This window comes from Aulonocara stuartgranti (genome assembly GCF_965226115.1).
Source record: "Aulonocara stuartgranti genome assembly, chromosome: 15".
NCBI lineage: Eukaryota > Metazoa > Chordata > Actinopteri > Cichliformes > Cichlidae > Aulonocara > Aulonocara stuartgranti.
In genome coordinates this window covers 24,665,274-24,681,338 of record NC_138951.1, presented here as the reverse complement: position 1 = coordinate 24,681,338, position 16,065 = coordinate 24,665,274, and the positions used below count along the sequence as shown (strand labels likewise).

The window sequence follows — 16,065 nt, the reverse complement described above, 5'->3', positions numbered from 1 at the left end:
AAACTGCACGATTGACTCGCAGGGGTTAGAAGTTGGTAGGTCACGATGCAGGGTCTAACACTATACCGCCCGATGCTCTGATGCGACCTGAGTGCTCACACTGTGCCTCCATAACATGAAGGTTATAACAGAGAATCTGTCGCGCTCTCTCTCTGTCTTTCACTCACACAGACACGCACACCACCACCATCAACTTTGCTAAATTGCTAATGAAAAACATTGATCGGGCAGCTGTGATTGAGCAGCAGTGTAGATCCAACTATTTTCACGGTTGTTGTGTCGTGATAATTTCTGAGGCCACATCGAAAAGGCTCGGATGAGCTTTCCAAAGTTCTACAAGTTGTACCTCCATCGCTTGTGTCCAGATCACACGCTGCACTGCCGTGTTGCGGCGTCTTTTTCGCCGACATTTGTGTTTGCGCGTGAGCAGTGTGACAAACTGCGGTGACACCCTCCCGACCAAGCGATTGATGATCGGGAGCTGGTCGTGAGGTGTTAATCGCGTCTCATTACCCCACGTATACTACACAATACACGACGCACGATGAAGGCCAAAATCGGGCCGATCGCCAAAACGGTCGCACGACTCAAAAATCGGCTCAAAATGGGCCAAAAATCGCACAGTGTAAGCCCAGCATTACACTCACACAGACACACACACCACCACCATCAACTTTGCTAAATTGCTAATGAAAAACATTGATCGGGCAGCTGTGACTGAGCAGCAATGTAAATCCAACTATTTTCACGGTTGTGTGCCTCCATCGCTTGTGTCCAGATCACACGCTGCACAGCCGTGCTGCTCCATCTTTTACACCAACGTTTACGTGTTTGCGCGCGAGCAGTGTGAGCGGCTGTGGTGAGACCCTCACGAGCGATTGATGATCGGGAGCTGGTCGTGAGGTGTTAATCACTTCTCGTTACCCCACGTATACTACACGATGCACGATGAAGGCCAAAATCGGTCCGATCACTCAAAAATCGGCTCAAAATGGGCCTAAAACCGCACAGTGTGAGCCCAGCATTAGAGCAGCAATGTTTGTTCAGAGAAAGGGAAAAATGGGAAAAGGAAAACACCTGGCTGGAAAAAGTTAATATGGGCATGTGCAGTGAATATCAGCGCTATGTGGCCAGAAGTGTGATAATATAATTTATTTTGTGTAATAAACAACTGCAAGGATAGATGATTACAACAAATAGATGACTAATACATAAAAGTAATACATAGATGAATAATGATGATGAGTTAAGATGCGTAATCATGGGAACAAGCGGGTTTACAAACAGGAGCAGCTGATTAGCATTAAGCCAATTGTACTAAATGCACTAAATGTGCACTGTTACAAGAATGTTTTTCTTTCTATTGTTTTCTATTATTTTAAGTTAAGCAGGACAGAGTTCTTTTAAAGAAAGATTTACTTATATTCTCAAAAGTTAAGCATGACAGGCTTCTGTTTAAGAAGGAGACCTGTTTTATTGTGTTAATGTTGTCATTTTGAGCTAAAAATAAATGGCTAAATGATCATTTGTTTCACATGTGTTCATATCACAAAGAATACACATCTACTTAAATCAAATTCAAGTCAAATGGTTAAAAAAATAATTTCACACACAAAAAAAGAGCTAGAAAATTCACCACACTGGGAAGGGTGAAGACAACTGGGTCGCCCGGCCCTGGCCACGAGGTGTCCCTTATTTATTTTTCAGGGAGTTGGCAACCCTAGTAATGATGTGCTACATGACCGCTAGCGACACAGCTATGTTAGCATAATATAAAAAGCTAACTTTTTTCCCACTCGATAAAAGTTAACGTGAGTGTTGTCGGTGGTCAGGAACAAATGTAATCGCATGGCAGGATGCTGTAAAAAGACCAAACTTCGGCCAGGAGAACAACTGAGATAATCCATCCACAATACGAGGTTAGTCATTCATATACTGCTGCATGGGCTGGGCTGTAGTTACATCCTAAGGTTTTAAAAACTGAGCTTAAATAAATGATTAGAGAGAGGTCAACAGTGATCACTGACTGTTTTAGGAGCTTTTTGAGACTAAATAGAAGAAAATACAAAACACTAAACATGTTAACAACACAAAAGCCATATTAAACGCAGACTACTTTAGACCCGGAAGTAGGATTTGTCACGTCATCACTTAACGACTGGATAGCATGTAGGACATTTTTTTACCCAAACGCAAAGCAGAGTTAAAAAACAAAAAGAAAGCCCCAAAACATAGATCCAGAGACAGACTGGAAACAGCTGGATGATAAGTCACCAGTGACAACAATCAAGACAGTGATACGGGAGATGAATTAATACTAAACACAAGATACCAGTGAGAAAGAGCTATCAAAGTCAAACAGGAAACTAATAATGTCATAACAGGAACAAGAATTTAACAGAGAGAAAATGCGGACAACTTCAATGTCAAACTAATACCAGAGAGACAGAAAGAGTAAACTAGGCAAACCAAACGTAACAATGTAAAGGACACAGTCATGAATAAGAAAAGAAACCCAAGGACCCAGAAACAAATTAAAAAAACATTTACAAAACCCACAAACTCAACAAAGCTCAAAACCCAAGGATAATCGCATGTTTGGAGTTTCTGTTTCTCAGAGAGCAAACAACATTTCATGATCTTTTTACAAAAAATGAAAATAGAAAAAAATAATTTACATATTGGATTTGATTCAGGAACACGTCTGCGTCATGTAGAGTTTACATCAGTGAAAGTTACAGATACAAACATTTAAGCCACAGTCAGTCTTCAGGTGTAGAATATACCTTGTGCAGACATGTTAGTGAAATCCTTCCTTTTCTTTCATAATATTCCATAATACACAGTATGCTGAATAAAAGATAAAAGTAAGTCATGGATGCTCTGTGATAACCGAACTGCCGATGAGGGCTGTCGGCTGTAAATGAATGGATGAATTACTAAAGCCAAAGGAAGGCGTGTGCAGAGGATGCCTGTGGCTCCTGCCTCACCTAGATGGGTGAGCAGGCTGGAGCGAGCAGGTTAAACTGGGCTGCATTTACGATTTCTATTTTTGTAGCAGCTTCTTTGTGGCTCTGCTGCTCACTTACCAGAGCGGCCTTAAGACTCCATGTAAGGCAGCAGGCAGCGATGGAGAGGATGGATAAAACATGACGATCTAAGAAACATTACCTTTTACTCTGTTCTGCTGGGTGTAAAAACTGAACATTTCCTTTATTTTTCAGCTGGAAAAATGAGGGTAGGATAGATTTAGTGATTTAAAAAGGCCATATTTTGTTCAATAACACACAAAAACAGTGAATATATTCAGTGTATTTGGGCTGAGCTGTCTGTTTACACACCTTATTTCATAATCTATTTAGTCATTCTGGGATGAAACCAAAGGTCAGCCTTTCAGTATTTACAGTGCATACTTTAGACAAAATTACTTTTCCCTCATCTGTTTGTATGTTATTTGTCCCACAATTCACAGACGGCAAGACAATAAGAACACATGCATCTGTGTGCAGCACAACATTCAGTAAAATCACATATACTACATAAATACTACATGAATACTACATAAAGTAAATGTATAAGAGGAAAAGGATGCAGAAGAAGATATGTTAATTTACGTGTCTCCTTTTCTGCAGATTTGTGTAGGATTCTCTGGGTCTATGTAGGAATTTAGAAGTGTAGGAAACATTGGTTAATAATTTTTCAGGCTTGAAGTATGAAAATAAGTATACTTTCAATAAAAACAAGTAAAACAGGTAACAAATATCTTTCTTTTTATACCGACTCAAACACTGAAATACTTACGTAAGAAAAAATATAGATAAGTTTTACTCACACTGGTTGAGTGTGCTGTTTTAAGAAGGATCAGTCACCTGAACTTGACAGTATAGCCACACACTTAAGATTCACTTTATGCAAGCTGAGATTTGCAAAGCGTCTTTGTCTTTGCAAATGCAAACGTGTCTGAACTTAGAAAAACCAGGTATAAATTATTAAATAAAACAAGTGTATGAAGCTATACTCCTCAGTGAGCAGTTAATAAAATAATCTTTAAAACGTTATAAAAACCTACAAATTCTTGTAATTTAAATTAAGTAAGGATACAGTTTGCATTCATAGTGAATTAATGTTCCTTCATAACAGCAACATCTGTGTCCTCAGTGAACTGCCCAGATGTGCATGTATTCTGTCATAGTCCAAGTTATCCATGAATAGCTGTTCCCATGTTGGAGCAGGTTTGGATTATTGTGTCTTTTATTTGCTGTGTTAAGTGTAAAAAAATGACCCTTCATGCTATCAGATTCATCCATATGGCATCTCAAGAAAACCTTATCAGAGTTTGTCCAACAGATTATTTTTTAAAATCACCCACTGATTAAAATGATGGATGCTGATTAATAAAGTGAACTAAGGCTGAATAATGGCTGTGTCAAAAACCATGAACATTAAGATGAGTTCACCTTGGCTGCTCGTTTGCTTGTCATATCTGTGACTTCAGGACAAGGTCAAAGCAAGAAAGTTGCTAATTTAAGCAGATATGTGGAAGGTATAGAAACAGCATTAAGGATGTGGTTGTAAGGGCACGTGCTGGCTGTCGAGTGCTGCTTATAATTGTTCTATTTCTGATGTGGCTTTGACTGCCTGGTAATAAGGAGGTAATATGAGCCTGCAGCAGCGCTGAAACCAACTGTAAGTGTCACTATTATAAGCACAAGAGCTTGATGGGCTGATATTAGTCAAGCATTTTATCCCAGCCTGCCTTGCTCAGTGATTTTCCATGGACTGAAGCGGAGAATGACACGCTGAGTTAGTGCTTTGATTTTTGTGTTACACGGTCAATTTATGTGGGGATTTTTGTATGCGTGACAGCAAATTAGAGAAAGTGCACTTTGATTGGAGCAGAGTTACTGTGAGGTCATTTGAGTGCATGTGACCCCACCCGACTTGACTGGCTAACATGAGCCAAGTCTGCAGTGCAGGAAATTTTACCCACAGGGAAAAGTGGGTTCATACCACAGACTGTGTATAAGAGGTGGACATAGCCACTGTGACGTCAGTCGTTAACATTTCAATGCTAAGAGAAGAATGAAATCAAAGAACTTCATTAAAATATTAATGACTACCTTTAATGCACCACCAACACTGCAATCATTTTTGAGACCCTACAAGCAAATTTTGTGTCATTAAGTGTGATGGACAGGAAACAAATCCAGGGCTCACACGCAGACAAAGTAACAAAGGGCGAGTCATTTATTACGCTGTTGACATGGCGAGTCGATCCAAGTTGGTACTAATGGAAAAGGGGGTCAAGAGAGATACAAGAGAACGAAGGCTTTACCACACTGGGTAAAATGAACCAATGGATAAAAACAGCGGGAGTCAAAACAAAAACAAAAATAATAGTAATAAAATTTTCAGGAAATTTTCAGTAAACATGTCAGATCATGTAAGACTAACATGAACAGGTAAGACCCCATTATAACAATATTACAAAACAAATAAAAGTAATACAAAGTTATACTATAACATCACCCCATGTGTGATATATTGTTTTAGTAATGTTAGTAAAACACTTAATGTCTGCGTGGTTTCTGTGACGTTAACGCTGTGTTGCAGAAAAACTCTCTGTGTGGATCGTTGTCACATCGTCTCTCAAATTACACACCTCTAATTTAAAACCTTCCCTGGATGAGTCACACAATAATTCACATTCACGTGTTTATTTGTATAGTTGGACATTTTAACATATCGTCTGTGAAGACCGACTCCCTGTCTGGCCAGCCTCTAGTGGACATCAGAGGAACTGCAGCTCACCTCAGTGATTTTTATGATACTGCTCCAGTGTTCATTTCATCATAACTTATCTTTCTCTATAAAGGAGACCAGAACCATACATCTTTTAATGACACCCCCGTGATCCTTTTTATGTCTTGTATAAAGTGCTGTGAATGGCCTTGCATTATTGATAGGCCTTACACAAATAAACACTTCTTTGCCTCTTCAGTATGAGCCGAATCCCACATAGTAAAGGATGGAGTTTTATTGGGAATCCAGAGGTTTGTGAGCTCAGCTGGCAGGAAGCCACGGACTTTTCGCAGGATTATTTCTTCACAGCTGAGCTCGTAAAACAGAGCAAGTGGTGAGAGATCTGTGAGGCAACGGCTACTGCTGCCAGTGGACGAGAAAGTTAGCTTCTGATGAAATATCAGCAGTCACCTCTGTGATTATTAGCTACTCAAATATTATGTTCAGCAGTCTGAGCTTCACAAACAGGTCAAACAGCCTTTGAAAGACTGCATTCAAATTTTTCACAAAAAGATTCATGTGACTTCCTGGTTCATCAGCATTTGGAATTATTAATCTATCCTTGAAGTTTAGCTAAGAAAAAATTATACTCTCTGCTTCACACATAAACAAACTTGTTCTTGTCGTTACTGTTATATTCTTAATCCACCCTGCAACACACACAAAACTAAAGAAACCAAAATTAGAGCTAGAGTGGAAAAGAAGGAAACTTAAATATTACACATAAACATTTTACGCAGTGTTCACACAAAAACAGCTTCACTCCTGTCCAGTAGAGTCTTGATGCATGCTCCATCATCCAGGTGAGGAAATCCCAGAAAGTTGATTCAGTTCATCTGGATGTCACGTTTTCAGTGGGAGGAACATTTCATCATCCATCCAAGTGGCTTCTTCAGTCTCAGCTGACTGCAGGTTTCAGTACATTTGCCTAATGACCAACATATATGCAGATGCACTGTCCATAAACTAATTCAAAATCTAAAAAAAGTGTTTTCGGAATCAGCCAAGAAAACTGCAGTTGGTGGGGGTTAGGGCGGGTTAAAGCTCTGTGCATGAAGAACAAGACTGAGAATCAATAATAGATATTCATGATCTTTGGTCCTCAGGCAGCGCTGCATTAAAAACATGACTCTGGAAGGAGATCAGCGCACAGGCTCAGGAACACTTCAGGAATCACCGTCTGAGAACTGCTCAGTGTGGTGCTCACACACACGCAGGTTAAAGCTCCATCATGCAGTGAAGAAGCCAGACTGACTGTGACTGTGATGGAGAAACAGCGCCGGTTCCTGTGGACCAAAGCTTGTTAAAATGGACTGAGGCAAAGAGGATCCCAAGAGGATCCCAAAAAAGACACCAGGTCCTCCAAACTAAAGAGTAGAGGGATCATCCTCCTCGTTATCAGTGCGCAGTTCAAAATCCTGCATCTCTGATGCTATGGTGGGGGTGGATCAATGCTGAGAGGTATATACTGGTTTTAGAGCAACACATGCTCCTATCCAGATGATGTGCGATTTTAGGGAGGCCTGCATATTACAGCAGGATGATGCCAAACCACAGACTGCATCTATTCCAGCGGCACGGCTTTGTAAGAGAAAAGTCCGGGTGCTGAGTTGGTCTGCAGGTAGTCCAGACCTTCAACCAGCTGAGAACATCTGGAGCATCATGAAACCCACAACAGGACAAAGCAGAGACAGGACTGCTGAGCAGCTAGAATCCTCCTCAGACCAGAACAGGACAACGTTCCTCTGTTAAAGTCCACAGCTACTCTCCTCAGCTCACAGAGGTTTACAGTCTAATGTTAAAATAAGACGGGATGCTGCACAGTTGGAAACTTTTTTGAGATGTGTTGCTGCCTTAAAATTCTAAATTCTAAAAATTTTTTTCAAAATGGTACATTTAAACATTTGATATGTTTTCTATGGTCTTTTTGGTTTCTGAGATTTGCAAATCATTTGTAAATCATAGTCTCCCAACTTTGTCAGGTTTGTGTTTGCATGACAGCACTTGTGGTGTTTGTTTCTAATCCATTTAATGAACAAGAGACCACATGAAGTTGTCAGTATGATCTATATTTACTCCCGGACACATCTTTACAATATGAAACCCGAGCCGGTGGCTGTTTGCTAACTGCTCTGGTGTTTTCATCCAAATGTGACCTCTGCTAACTTGGAGGCGCTTCAAGCTCGCCCGATTAACGGGCACTTTGTTTACAACAAATGCTGTTGTGGATGTGTGCGAGAGCTGCAGCTGTGAAGCGAAGTTGAGGTTCAGGCATCTCTGAGATTGCTGATGGCTCATAAAGTGATAGCCCCAGAGTCTCCCCTTGTTGGACCCTGGACATGAGTGGGGACACCCTAAAAATACCTCTTTAAGTTTCACCAAACAAACAGCTGAGACTGCTGCAAGGACGCCCATTAGCTGTATTTACACTGTTAGCGGGCTGCATAGCACATGAGTGACATATCAGGCCTCAGATTAAGTTACACCTGCCCCCGATCAGAGAGCGCTGCATTCGTGCAGCATCAACAGACTTAAAAACTTCAATTTTTCAATGCACACGAGTTAGTGCCTTTTTCCAAGCTATCCCACGCTAACCCCTGTCGGCAACATTAGTGAGTGTCTCCTACCTGACTTCATGTTTGGGGTTCTTATGTGACACAAAAGGTTTTAAATCTGGACTTTTACATTAAATGTAGGGTTATTATTTAATAACACAACAGAAGTGCTCACATTAAAGATTATCTCCTAGAATGCTTTGGAAACAGTTGTCGATCACAGGGTCAATGCTGTGACCTTGTCATTATTGGACGATCTTCTTAAGCACCGTGCTTCCACTCATCCACACAGTCTCATGTGTCAGTCCACAGCTGTCAGAGGTTTTATCCACACCGTCTTGTAAATCAGAGAACATCTTAGACTCATCATGTGTCCAGAAATATGGCTCACAACAGAGGACTGAAAATCGGAAACACTGTTTATTCAGGACCCAGTTTTGTCTGATTTATTTACGTTTGTAGTGTATTGTGGAGGACTTTCTCATCGAAGTGGTTGCTTCCATTAGAGTACATCCTTGGCCCTATGCTTTAGTAAAGCTCTAGTAAACTTATGCATGTCTGCTTACATGTCAGAGGTGTTGTGCAGTCGTTCATGACTTCATGCAGGGCCACATGTGAAAGAAATGAAATGTTTTTATAACCAGAATATAATTCTGTTGAAAAAAGGGTGGAATGGGAGACACTGATAACGTAAGAAAATGAGGAGCTTTAATCAAGCACCGTGCCTCGCCCCTCTCTGAATGACTGCTCTGTGAAGTGTACAGGGAGTGCAGAATTATTAGGCAAATGAGTATTTTGTCCACATCATCCTCTTCATGCATGTTGTCTTACTCCAAGCTGTATAGGCTCGAAAGCCTACTACCAATTAAGCATATTAGGTGATGTGCATCTCTGTAATGAGAAGGGGTGTGGTCTAATGACATCAACACCCTATATCAGGTGTGCATAATTATTAGGCAACGTCCTTTCCTTTGGCAAAATGGGTCAAAAGAAGGACTTGACAGACTCAGAAAAGTCAAAAATAGTGAGATATCTTGCAGAGGGATGCAGCAGTCTCAAAATTGCAAAGCTTCTGAAGCGTGATCATCGAACAATCAAGCGTTTCATTCAAAATAGTCAACAGGGTCGCAAGAAGTGTGTGGAAAAACCAAGGCGCAAAATAACTGCCCATGAACTGAGAAAAGTCAAGCGTGCAGCTGCCAAGATGCCACTTGCCACCAGTTTGGCCATATTTCAGAGCTGCAACATCACTGGAGTGCCCAAAAGCACGAGGTGTGCAATACTCAGAGACATGGCCAAGGTAAGAAAGGCTGAAAGACGACCACCACTGAACAAGACACACAAGCTGAAACGTCAAGACTGGGCCAAGAAATATCTCAAGACTGGTTTTTCTAAGGTTTTATGGACTGATGAAATGAGAGTGAGTCTTGATGGGCCAGATGGATGGGCCCGTGGCTGGATTGGTAAAGGGCAGAGAGCTCCAGTCCGACTCAGACGCCAGCAAGGTGGAGGTGGAGTACTGGTTTGGGCTGGTATCATCAAAGATGAGCTTGTGGGGCCTTTTCGGGTTGAGGATGGAGTCAAGCTCAACTCCCAGTCCTACTGCCAGTTTCTGGAAGACACCTTCTTCAAGCAGTGGTACAGGAAGAAGTCTGCATCCTTCAAGAAAAACATGATTTTCATGCAGGACAATGCTCCATCACACGCGTCCAAGTACTCCACAGCGTGGCTGGCAAGAAAGGGTATAAAAGAAGAAAAACTAATGACATGGCCTCCTTGTTCATCTGATCTGAACCCCATTGAGAACCTGTGGTCCATCATCAAATGTGAGATTTACAAGGAGGGAAAACAGTACACCTCTCTGAACAGTGTCTGGGAGGCTGTGGTTGCTGCTGCACGCAATGTTGATGGTGAACAGATCAAAACACTGACAGAATCCATGGATGGCAGGCTTTTGAGTGTCCTAGCAAAGAAAGGTGGCTATATTGGTCGCTGATTTGTTTTTGTTGTGTTTTTGAATGTCAGAAATGTATATTTGTGAATGTGCAGATGTTATATTGGTTTCACTGGTAAAAATAAATAATTGAAATGGGTATATATTTGTTTTTTGTTAAGTTGCCTAATAATTATGCACAGTAATAGTCACCTGCACACACAGATATCCCCCTAAAATAGCTAAAACTAAAAACTACTTCCAAAAACATTCAGCTTTGATATTAATGAGTTTTTTGGGTTCATTGAAAACATGGTTGTTGTTCAATAATAAAATTATTCCTCAAAAATACAACTTGCCTAATAATTCTGCACTCCCTGTATGTGGAAGTGAGATCACCAGTTCTGGAAAGTTACAGATGGTGGACGACACACTGCAGGCGACATTAAAGAGGAAGAGGTTTCTAATAATACTCGAGAAATAAATCTGTTTTTCTGTGCTGAAGACGTTCAGTGATGGAAAACTCTTTGAGTAGACTTTTCATCGGTGCTTCATCAGGATGTGATGCTGATAAGGTCACAGTGAAATCATGACTCAGAGCTCCTTCTGGGGAGGTAAACTGTTTATAGGGATGGCTTTACTTATCTGGGACTCGGTGCAACAGTGTGTCGGTATCTGACGAGTGAGAGTCCATCAGAAGCCTGCAAAAGTCTTTGATGTGACATGTAGCAACAGAAATGAAAACAACATGACCTGTAAACAGAGCATCTCTGCTTACAGACGCCGTACGCGCCGCTTCCAGTGAAAGGCCTGCTGAACGTCAGCAACATGTCCCAGGAGCTTCATTGTCCTGTGAGCTTGATATCAGTGCAGGTTTCAGAGTTAGGATTGAAATTAAACCTTGTGGACAAAAACTTTCTGACTTCCAACGATTTTATGCTATTGGTTAAATTTTGGTCTGTTTGTTGCCAAGAGTACACAAAAATTAGAAATAATGTGTTTTTCTTGGTGGTGATCTGCCTGTGGATCCTTTGTGAGTCAGGACACACTTGTATTGGGCATTTAGTGTCATATCTGAACTAAAATAGGAAAAAGTGGGAGAGATTGTGTTGGTGTTTTAATGTTGTGTCTATGTACAGTACCATCAACGCTGCTCAAGCAGTTCCTCCTGGGACAGTTTTTCAATGCAGACTGGCAGAATAAGCATTTAACAAAATAAAACTCTACAGGTTAAAAGAATATATCCTTCGAATTTGAATTTTATTATCTCAACTTCTTACTAGCATAACTAGAATTTAGCTTGTTTTTATGGTCTTGTGGTGCAATAGTTGTTTTACTCTCAACGACAGACATAAGAGTAACTGTTAAAACTGTGAACTGCTGTTTGCTTTCTTAAACATGAGCTACATGCTTCAGTCACGTGTAAATGAACCAGCTTTAGATTCAGATTAAAGAACTTGTGATATAGATTAACTCCAGATTGACGATAGAGAATTCATCCTATGAACTGACTCCAGAATCACATCAGAATTCATCATATGGATTGACTGCACATTCTGAGTGTTGAACTCTTCATTTTTAATCCAAATTCAGTATTTAATTTTATGATATAAACTAACTCCAGATGAAGGGTAGAAGAAGAATAAATCATACGGACTGACTCCGGATTCAAGGCACACTTTTTAATGTGGAGTGACACCATATTTGTGGTTTGGAATCCATGATATGTTGATTAAATCCAGATTTGGGGCAGCGGATATAATCTGAATGGATTTAAGATCAGATTCTTTCCCTGAACTTGTCGAAATGTTCTCCATCTGACACCTGGACCTCCAGCTACTGAGATGAGCTTGTCTTGGCTTTAGATTTTGACCCCCTGGTTGAGCCTTTTCTTTTCAGCTCTGTGGTTTTGACACATGGGAAATTTTGGCATCTACCCTGAAACAACTATTAATAACGGGTATCGGTAACGTGGTTGCTACTTCTGGCCTGCCAGGATTCTCTTTGGCTTAGTCACGACCTGCTTTCATCCAGACATCATGAACTTTGGCCTCATTCAGATTCAATTGGTTGTAACTTGTTTTTTTTTTTTTATTATGCGTATGAATGAAGGTAGAAGTCACAGCCAGGTGACTGCATTTATCTTCCTGTGATGTGATGCCGAAGCTACTTTTCACTTTCACAGTGAGCACAATAGTTTAACCTGGCTTTGGTCGTAGAGGAGATTTGCTCAGACATGGGAAGGTCCGGCTCTCCAAAGCTTTCCCCCATCGAAAATGCACAAAGAACGAAACTCAGTATTCAGTGCAGCAGTAAAGCTTAAATTGTGGCTCATCAAAGTGTGACTTTTTTCTGCCATCATTGCATTTCTGTTGTCTCACTGCAAAGAGCAGAAAAGCTTTCACCTAGTTCACCATTTATGAGGTTTCAACAAGAAAATAAAAGACAGATCTGATTGTTTGAAATTGTTTTGGAAAAATTATATAAAGATAAGATGAAAAATACTGAAAGGATCAATTCAATTGGTTTATTATTTTGTTAAGTAAGTTGAAAAAAAGTTCAACAAACAAGTAAATAAAGAAACAAGGTAAAACAAAGTAAGAACCAAAAGTTAAAGAAACAAGTAAATAAAAAAACAGGGTAAAGGAGAGAAAACCCCAACAATCCCCTCTGAGCAAGCACTGGGCGACAGTGGGGAGGAAAAACTGCCTTTTAACGGGCGGAAACATCTGGCAGAACCAGGCTGGGGGGGGATGTCCCTCCTCTGGAACAAGTGGAAGCTTTTTTTCAGGCACTTTTCCACAAGCACTTTTTTCTCCAGGATGAGGATTTTCAACTCATCAGTTGTTTCAGCATTTTGCTTCTCGGGTTTCTGGTATATTTGCTGCACATCTTCTAATGTTGCTTGTGTGTCTTCAAGCTTTTATCTCAGTTCTTTGGATGTTGCCTCGTGCATTAGAGTCATCTTGTGCATGTCTGTACTTCTCTCTTGTGCTTTGTTGTGCATGTCTTCTAACTGCTCATTTCTTCTTTGGATTTCTTGAAGCGTACGCTGCAGGTCTTCATTTACTTTCTCTTGTTGTTGCTTTTGTGCCTGCATTTCTGTGTTTTCACTCTTGAAGTCACTGAAGTTCAACAACATCCCCTTAATGAGCTCTGAGTTGTTTCTCGCTATTCCGTTGATCCTACGCTGCATCTCTGAACATCGTTTTTCCAGTTTTTCCTTTTCTCCTTTTCTCCTTTCAGTTCAGTTGTTTTGTCCTTCATTTCATCACAGAATTGTTGCAGTTGTAGGTTTTTCCTCTCAAAGTCCTGGAGAATAAATTCTTCTTCTTCCTGTCTTTTCTTCTGTTGCTCTTTTTCTTGAAGAAGCTCTTCATTGTTTCACAGTGTTTGATCAAGCCTGACTTTCAGCACTTTGTTTTCTCCCTCCACGCCTTTGAATTTGCGCTCCATTTCTCTCTGCTTTTTGTCCTGTTCTTCCTTCTGTTGGAGGATTTCTTTATTTTTTTCCCAGCGCTTCATCAAGCTTTGCTTCTTCTCTTGGAGAAATGTATCACCTCAGGCAGCGTAATCTTTTTTGCTTAGTTGGCGTTTTTGTGGATACATAGTCTGTACACAGCGACTCTGAGAAGGTTTCCAAATGTATCTTTGGTCAAACGTTTGAAGGCTGCGAACACAACTGCTGTGAACAAATCAACTAAAAATGCTGCGTCTCACTCCCCTTTTGTCCTTGTGACATCATCACTCTGTAAGCCAATGAGATTGTCCCATAACATTTTGGAATGGGAATATTTTTTTAAACTGTTTTTTAAAGTTAACTTAATATGGTCACTTAATATGGATGGACCATCACTGGTCATCAGGTGTATCGATTTACCGTTGAAGAGCCGCAAGCTTCTCCAAGATCTTTCCATTAATGGGTTTAAGAAACCTCGTTACAGGATGCAGTTTCATAAATTGAGGCATGAATGTGACTTCTTCCTCCTACTAAGGATACTTAAATGTCCTCATTGTCTACGAGGGTCACAAAAAACAAACTGTTTGAAAAAGTGTTTAAACCTTTCTAAATTGTTAATTCATTGTATTATATCTTGTTTTTCTTTTTCTCATGAGTCATGTAAAAAGTCCTGAGAGGAATGTGAATCGTTTTTCTTGGTTCATTCAATTGGTGATTGTCTAATCGATGACTGAGCAACATCATTTGCACAGTTCCACCTACAAACCAATCATTGTCAAATACAGGGTAATGCAAGCCGCATATGTGAGAATGTGACATGATGCTCTTTGGGATGTTTGCATGATTGCAATATGAAACCAATATGATGAAGATATGAACCTTAGTTCTCACCAACTCAACTCAGCTGCAGTTCCTATAATGGCCACTAGAGGTTGGCTCCCAAAGCCAATTCCCATAGACTCTCATGTTAAAATGTTCAACTTTCAGCAGAAATGAACATTTTTACAGCCTGCTGCAGAAACATTTGGACGTCTAAAGCTTAGATGATGAGTAAATATTTATATGAGTCACCTGTTGTTATTGTATCACCAATGCTGTGCATCACTGAAGGCGTCCGCTATATGACGGCCAAAACGTCAAACTTGAGAAGCCATCCAAATGTCGTTCGACAAGCCACTGGGTGATCTGTAGTCTGGTGGCCATGATCATCTTTTATATACAGTTAGTGGTTTGGACTTTCCAGGCAGCTGCTGCATCGCTGCCAGTTAGTTTGAATACTATGAAAATCATCTTTGCAGTGGTTGAAATTCTGAAAGGTGAGCTGGGTAATCCATCATGGTTAATATTTCACTGCCTTTATTTTGTTGTCATGCTTTCATCACTTGCTAATGTCTTTGTTGTGCATACAGCTGGAATTTGAGGCTGAGCTGCAAATACAATGATCCTGTTAATGTCGTAGGTGTCCAAAGCAAACCTTCAAGCCAAGTAAATGGGGTGGCTGTAGCTCAGGTGGCAGAGCAGGTCAGCCACTAATCAATCCCAGGCTGCATCCTGGCTGCATGCCAAATATCCTTAGGCAAGATACTAACCCCGTGTTTGCCTACTGGTGGTGGTCAGAGGGCCCGGTGGCGCCAGTGTCCGGCAGCCTCGCCTCTGTCAGTGCGCCCCAGGGTGGCTGTGGCTACAATGTAGCTTGCTACCGCCAGTGTGTGAAAGTGTGTGTGAATGGGTGAATGACTGAATGTAGTGTAAAGCGCTTTGGGGTCCTATGGACTAGAAAAGCGCTATACAAATGCAGGCCATTTTTACCATTTTTAAATCTTTACAAGCTGAAACCCAACACTGATATAAAAAGACAAACATCTGGCTTCCTTGGGTCTTTTTTTTAAACTTAATGGTCTCCATTTTTTTCCCCTTTCCCACAGGTAAAAACATGCGATCCAGGACCTGCACCATGGAAGGTCCAGATGATGGACACATCCAGCCCAGTAAAGGTTTCATCAAGCAGGAAGATGAAAACATGTCGGAGCTGACGAAGAGGAAGATGAAAGTTCACCGAGAGGAGAAGGATGGGAGGACGGGGATGTCGGGCTCAGTGAAGAAACCTCAGAAAGCTGCAGAGAGCCAGAAGCCAGCAACACCAGATCTGTCCAAGAAGGACCTGCTTCACCTGCTAGGAGTCATGGAGGGAGAAGTTCAGGTATGAATGACATCAAGGTCATGTGACATATTTTTGTAAATTTGTCCCTTTTTGTTTGCCCCTTGCAGCAGTTGCATTGAAAAATCACCCTTTCCCATTTTTTCCAGTTTGATTT

At 40.8% G+C, this 16,065-nt stretch overlaps 1 protein-coding gene across 4 annotated transcripts in view; it reads left to right on the top strand.

The window, feature by feature from the left end:
• The window catches only part of LOC309689485 (filamin-A-interacting protein 1-like), a 54,392-nt gene that overhangs the window by 14,464 nt on the left and 23,863 nt on the right, over window positions 1–16,065 (top strand). For 3 of the 4 annotated variants that reach the window (XM_082505946.1, XM_082505944.1, XM_082505943.1), the window contains exon 2: window positions 15,676–15,950. In XM_082505946.1, the coding sequence (XP_082362072.1) occupies window positions 15,676–15,950 (275 nt within the window). Of the gene's footprint in view, window positions 1–1,898; window positions 1,920–15,675; window positions 15,951–16,065 lie in introns of those variants that run through there. The other variant, XM_082505945.1, reaches the window with a different exon arrangement.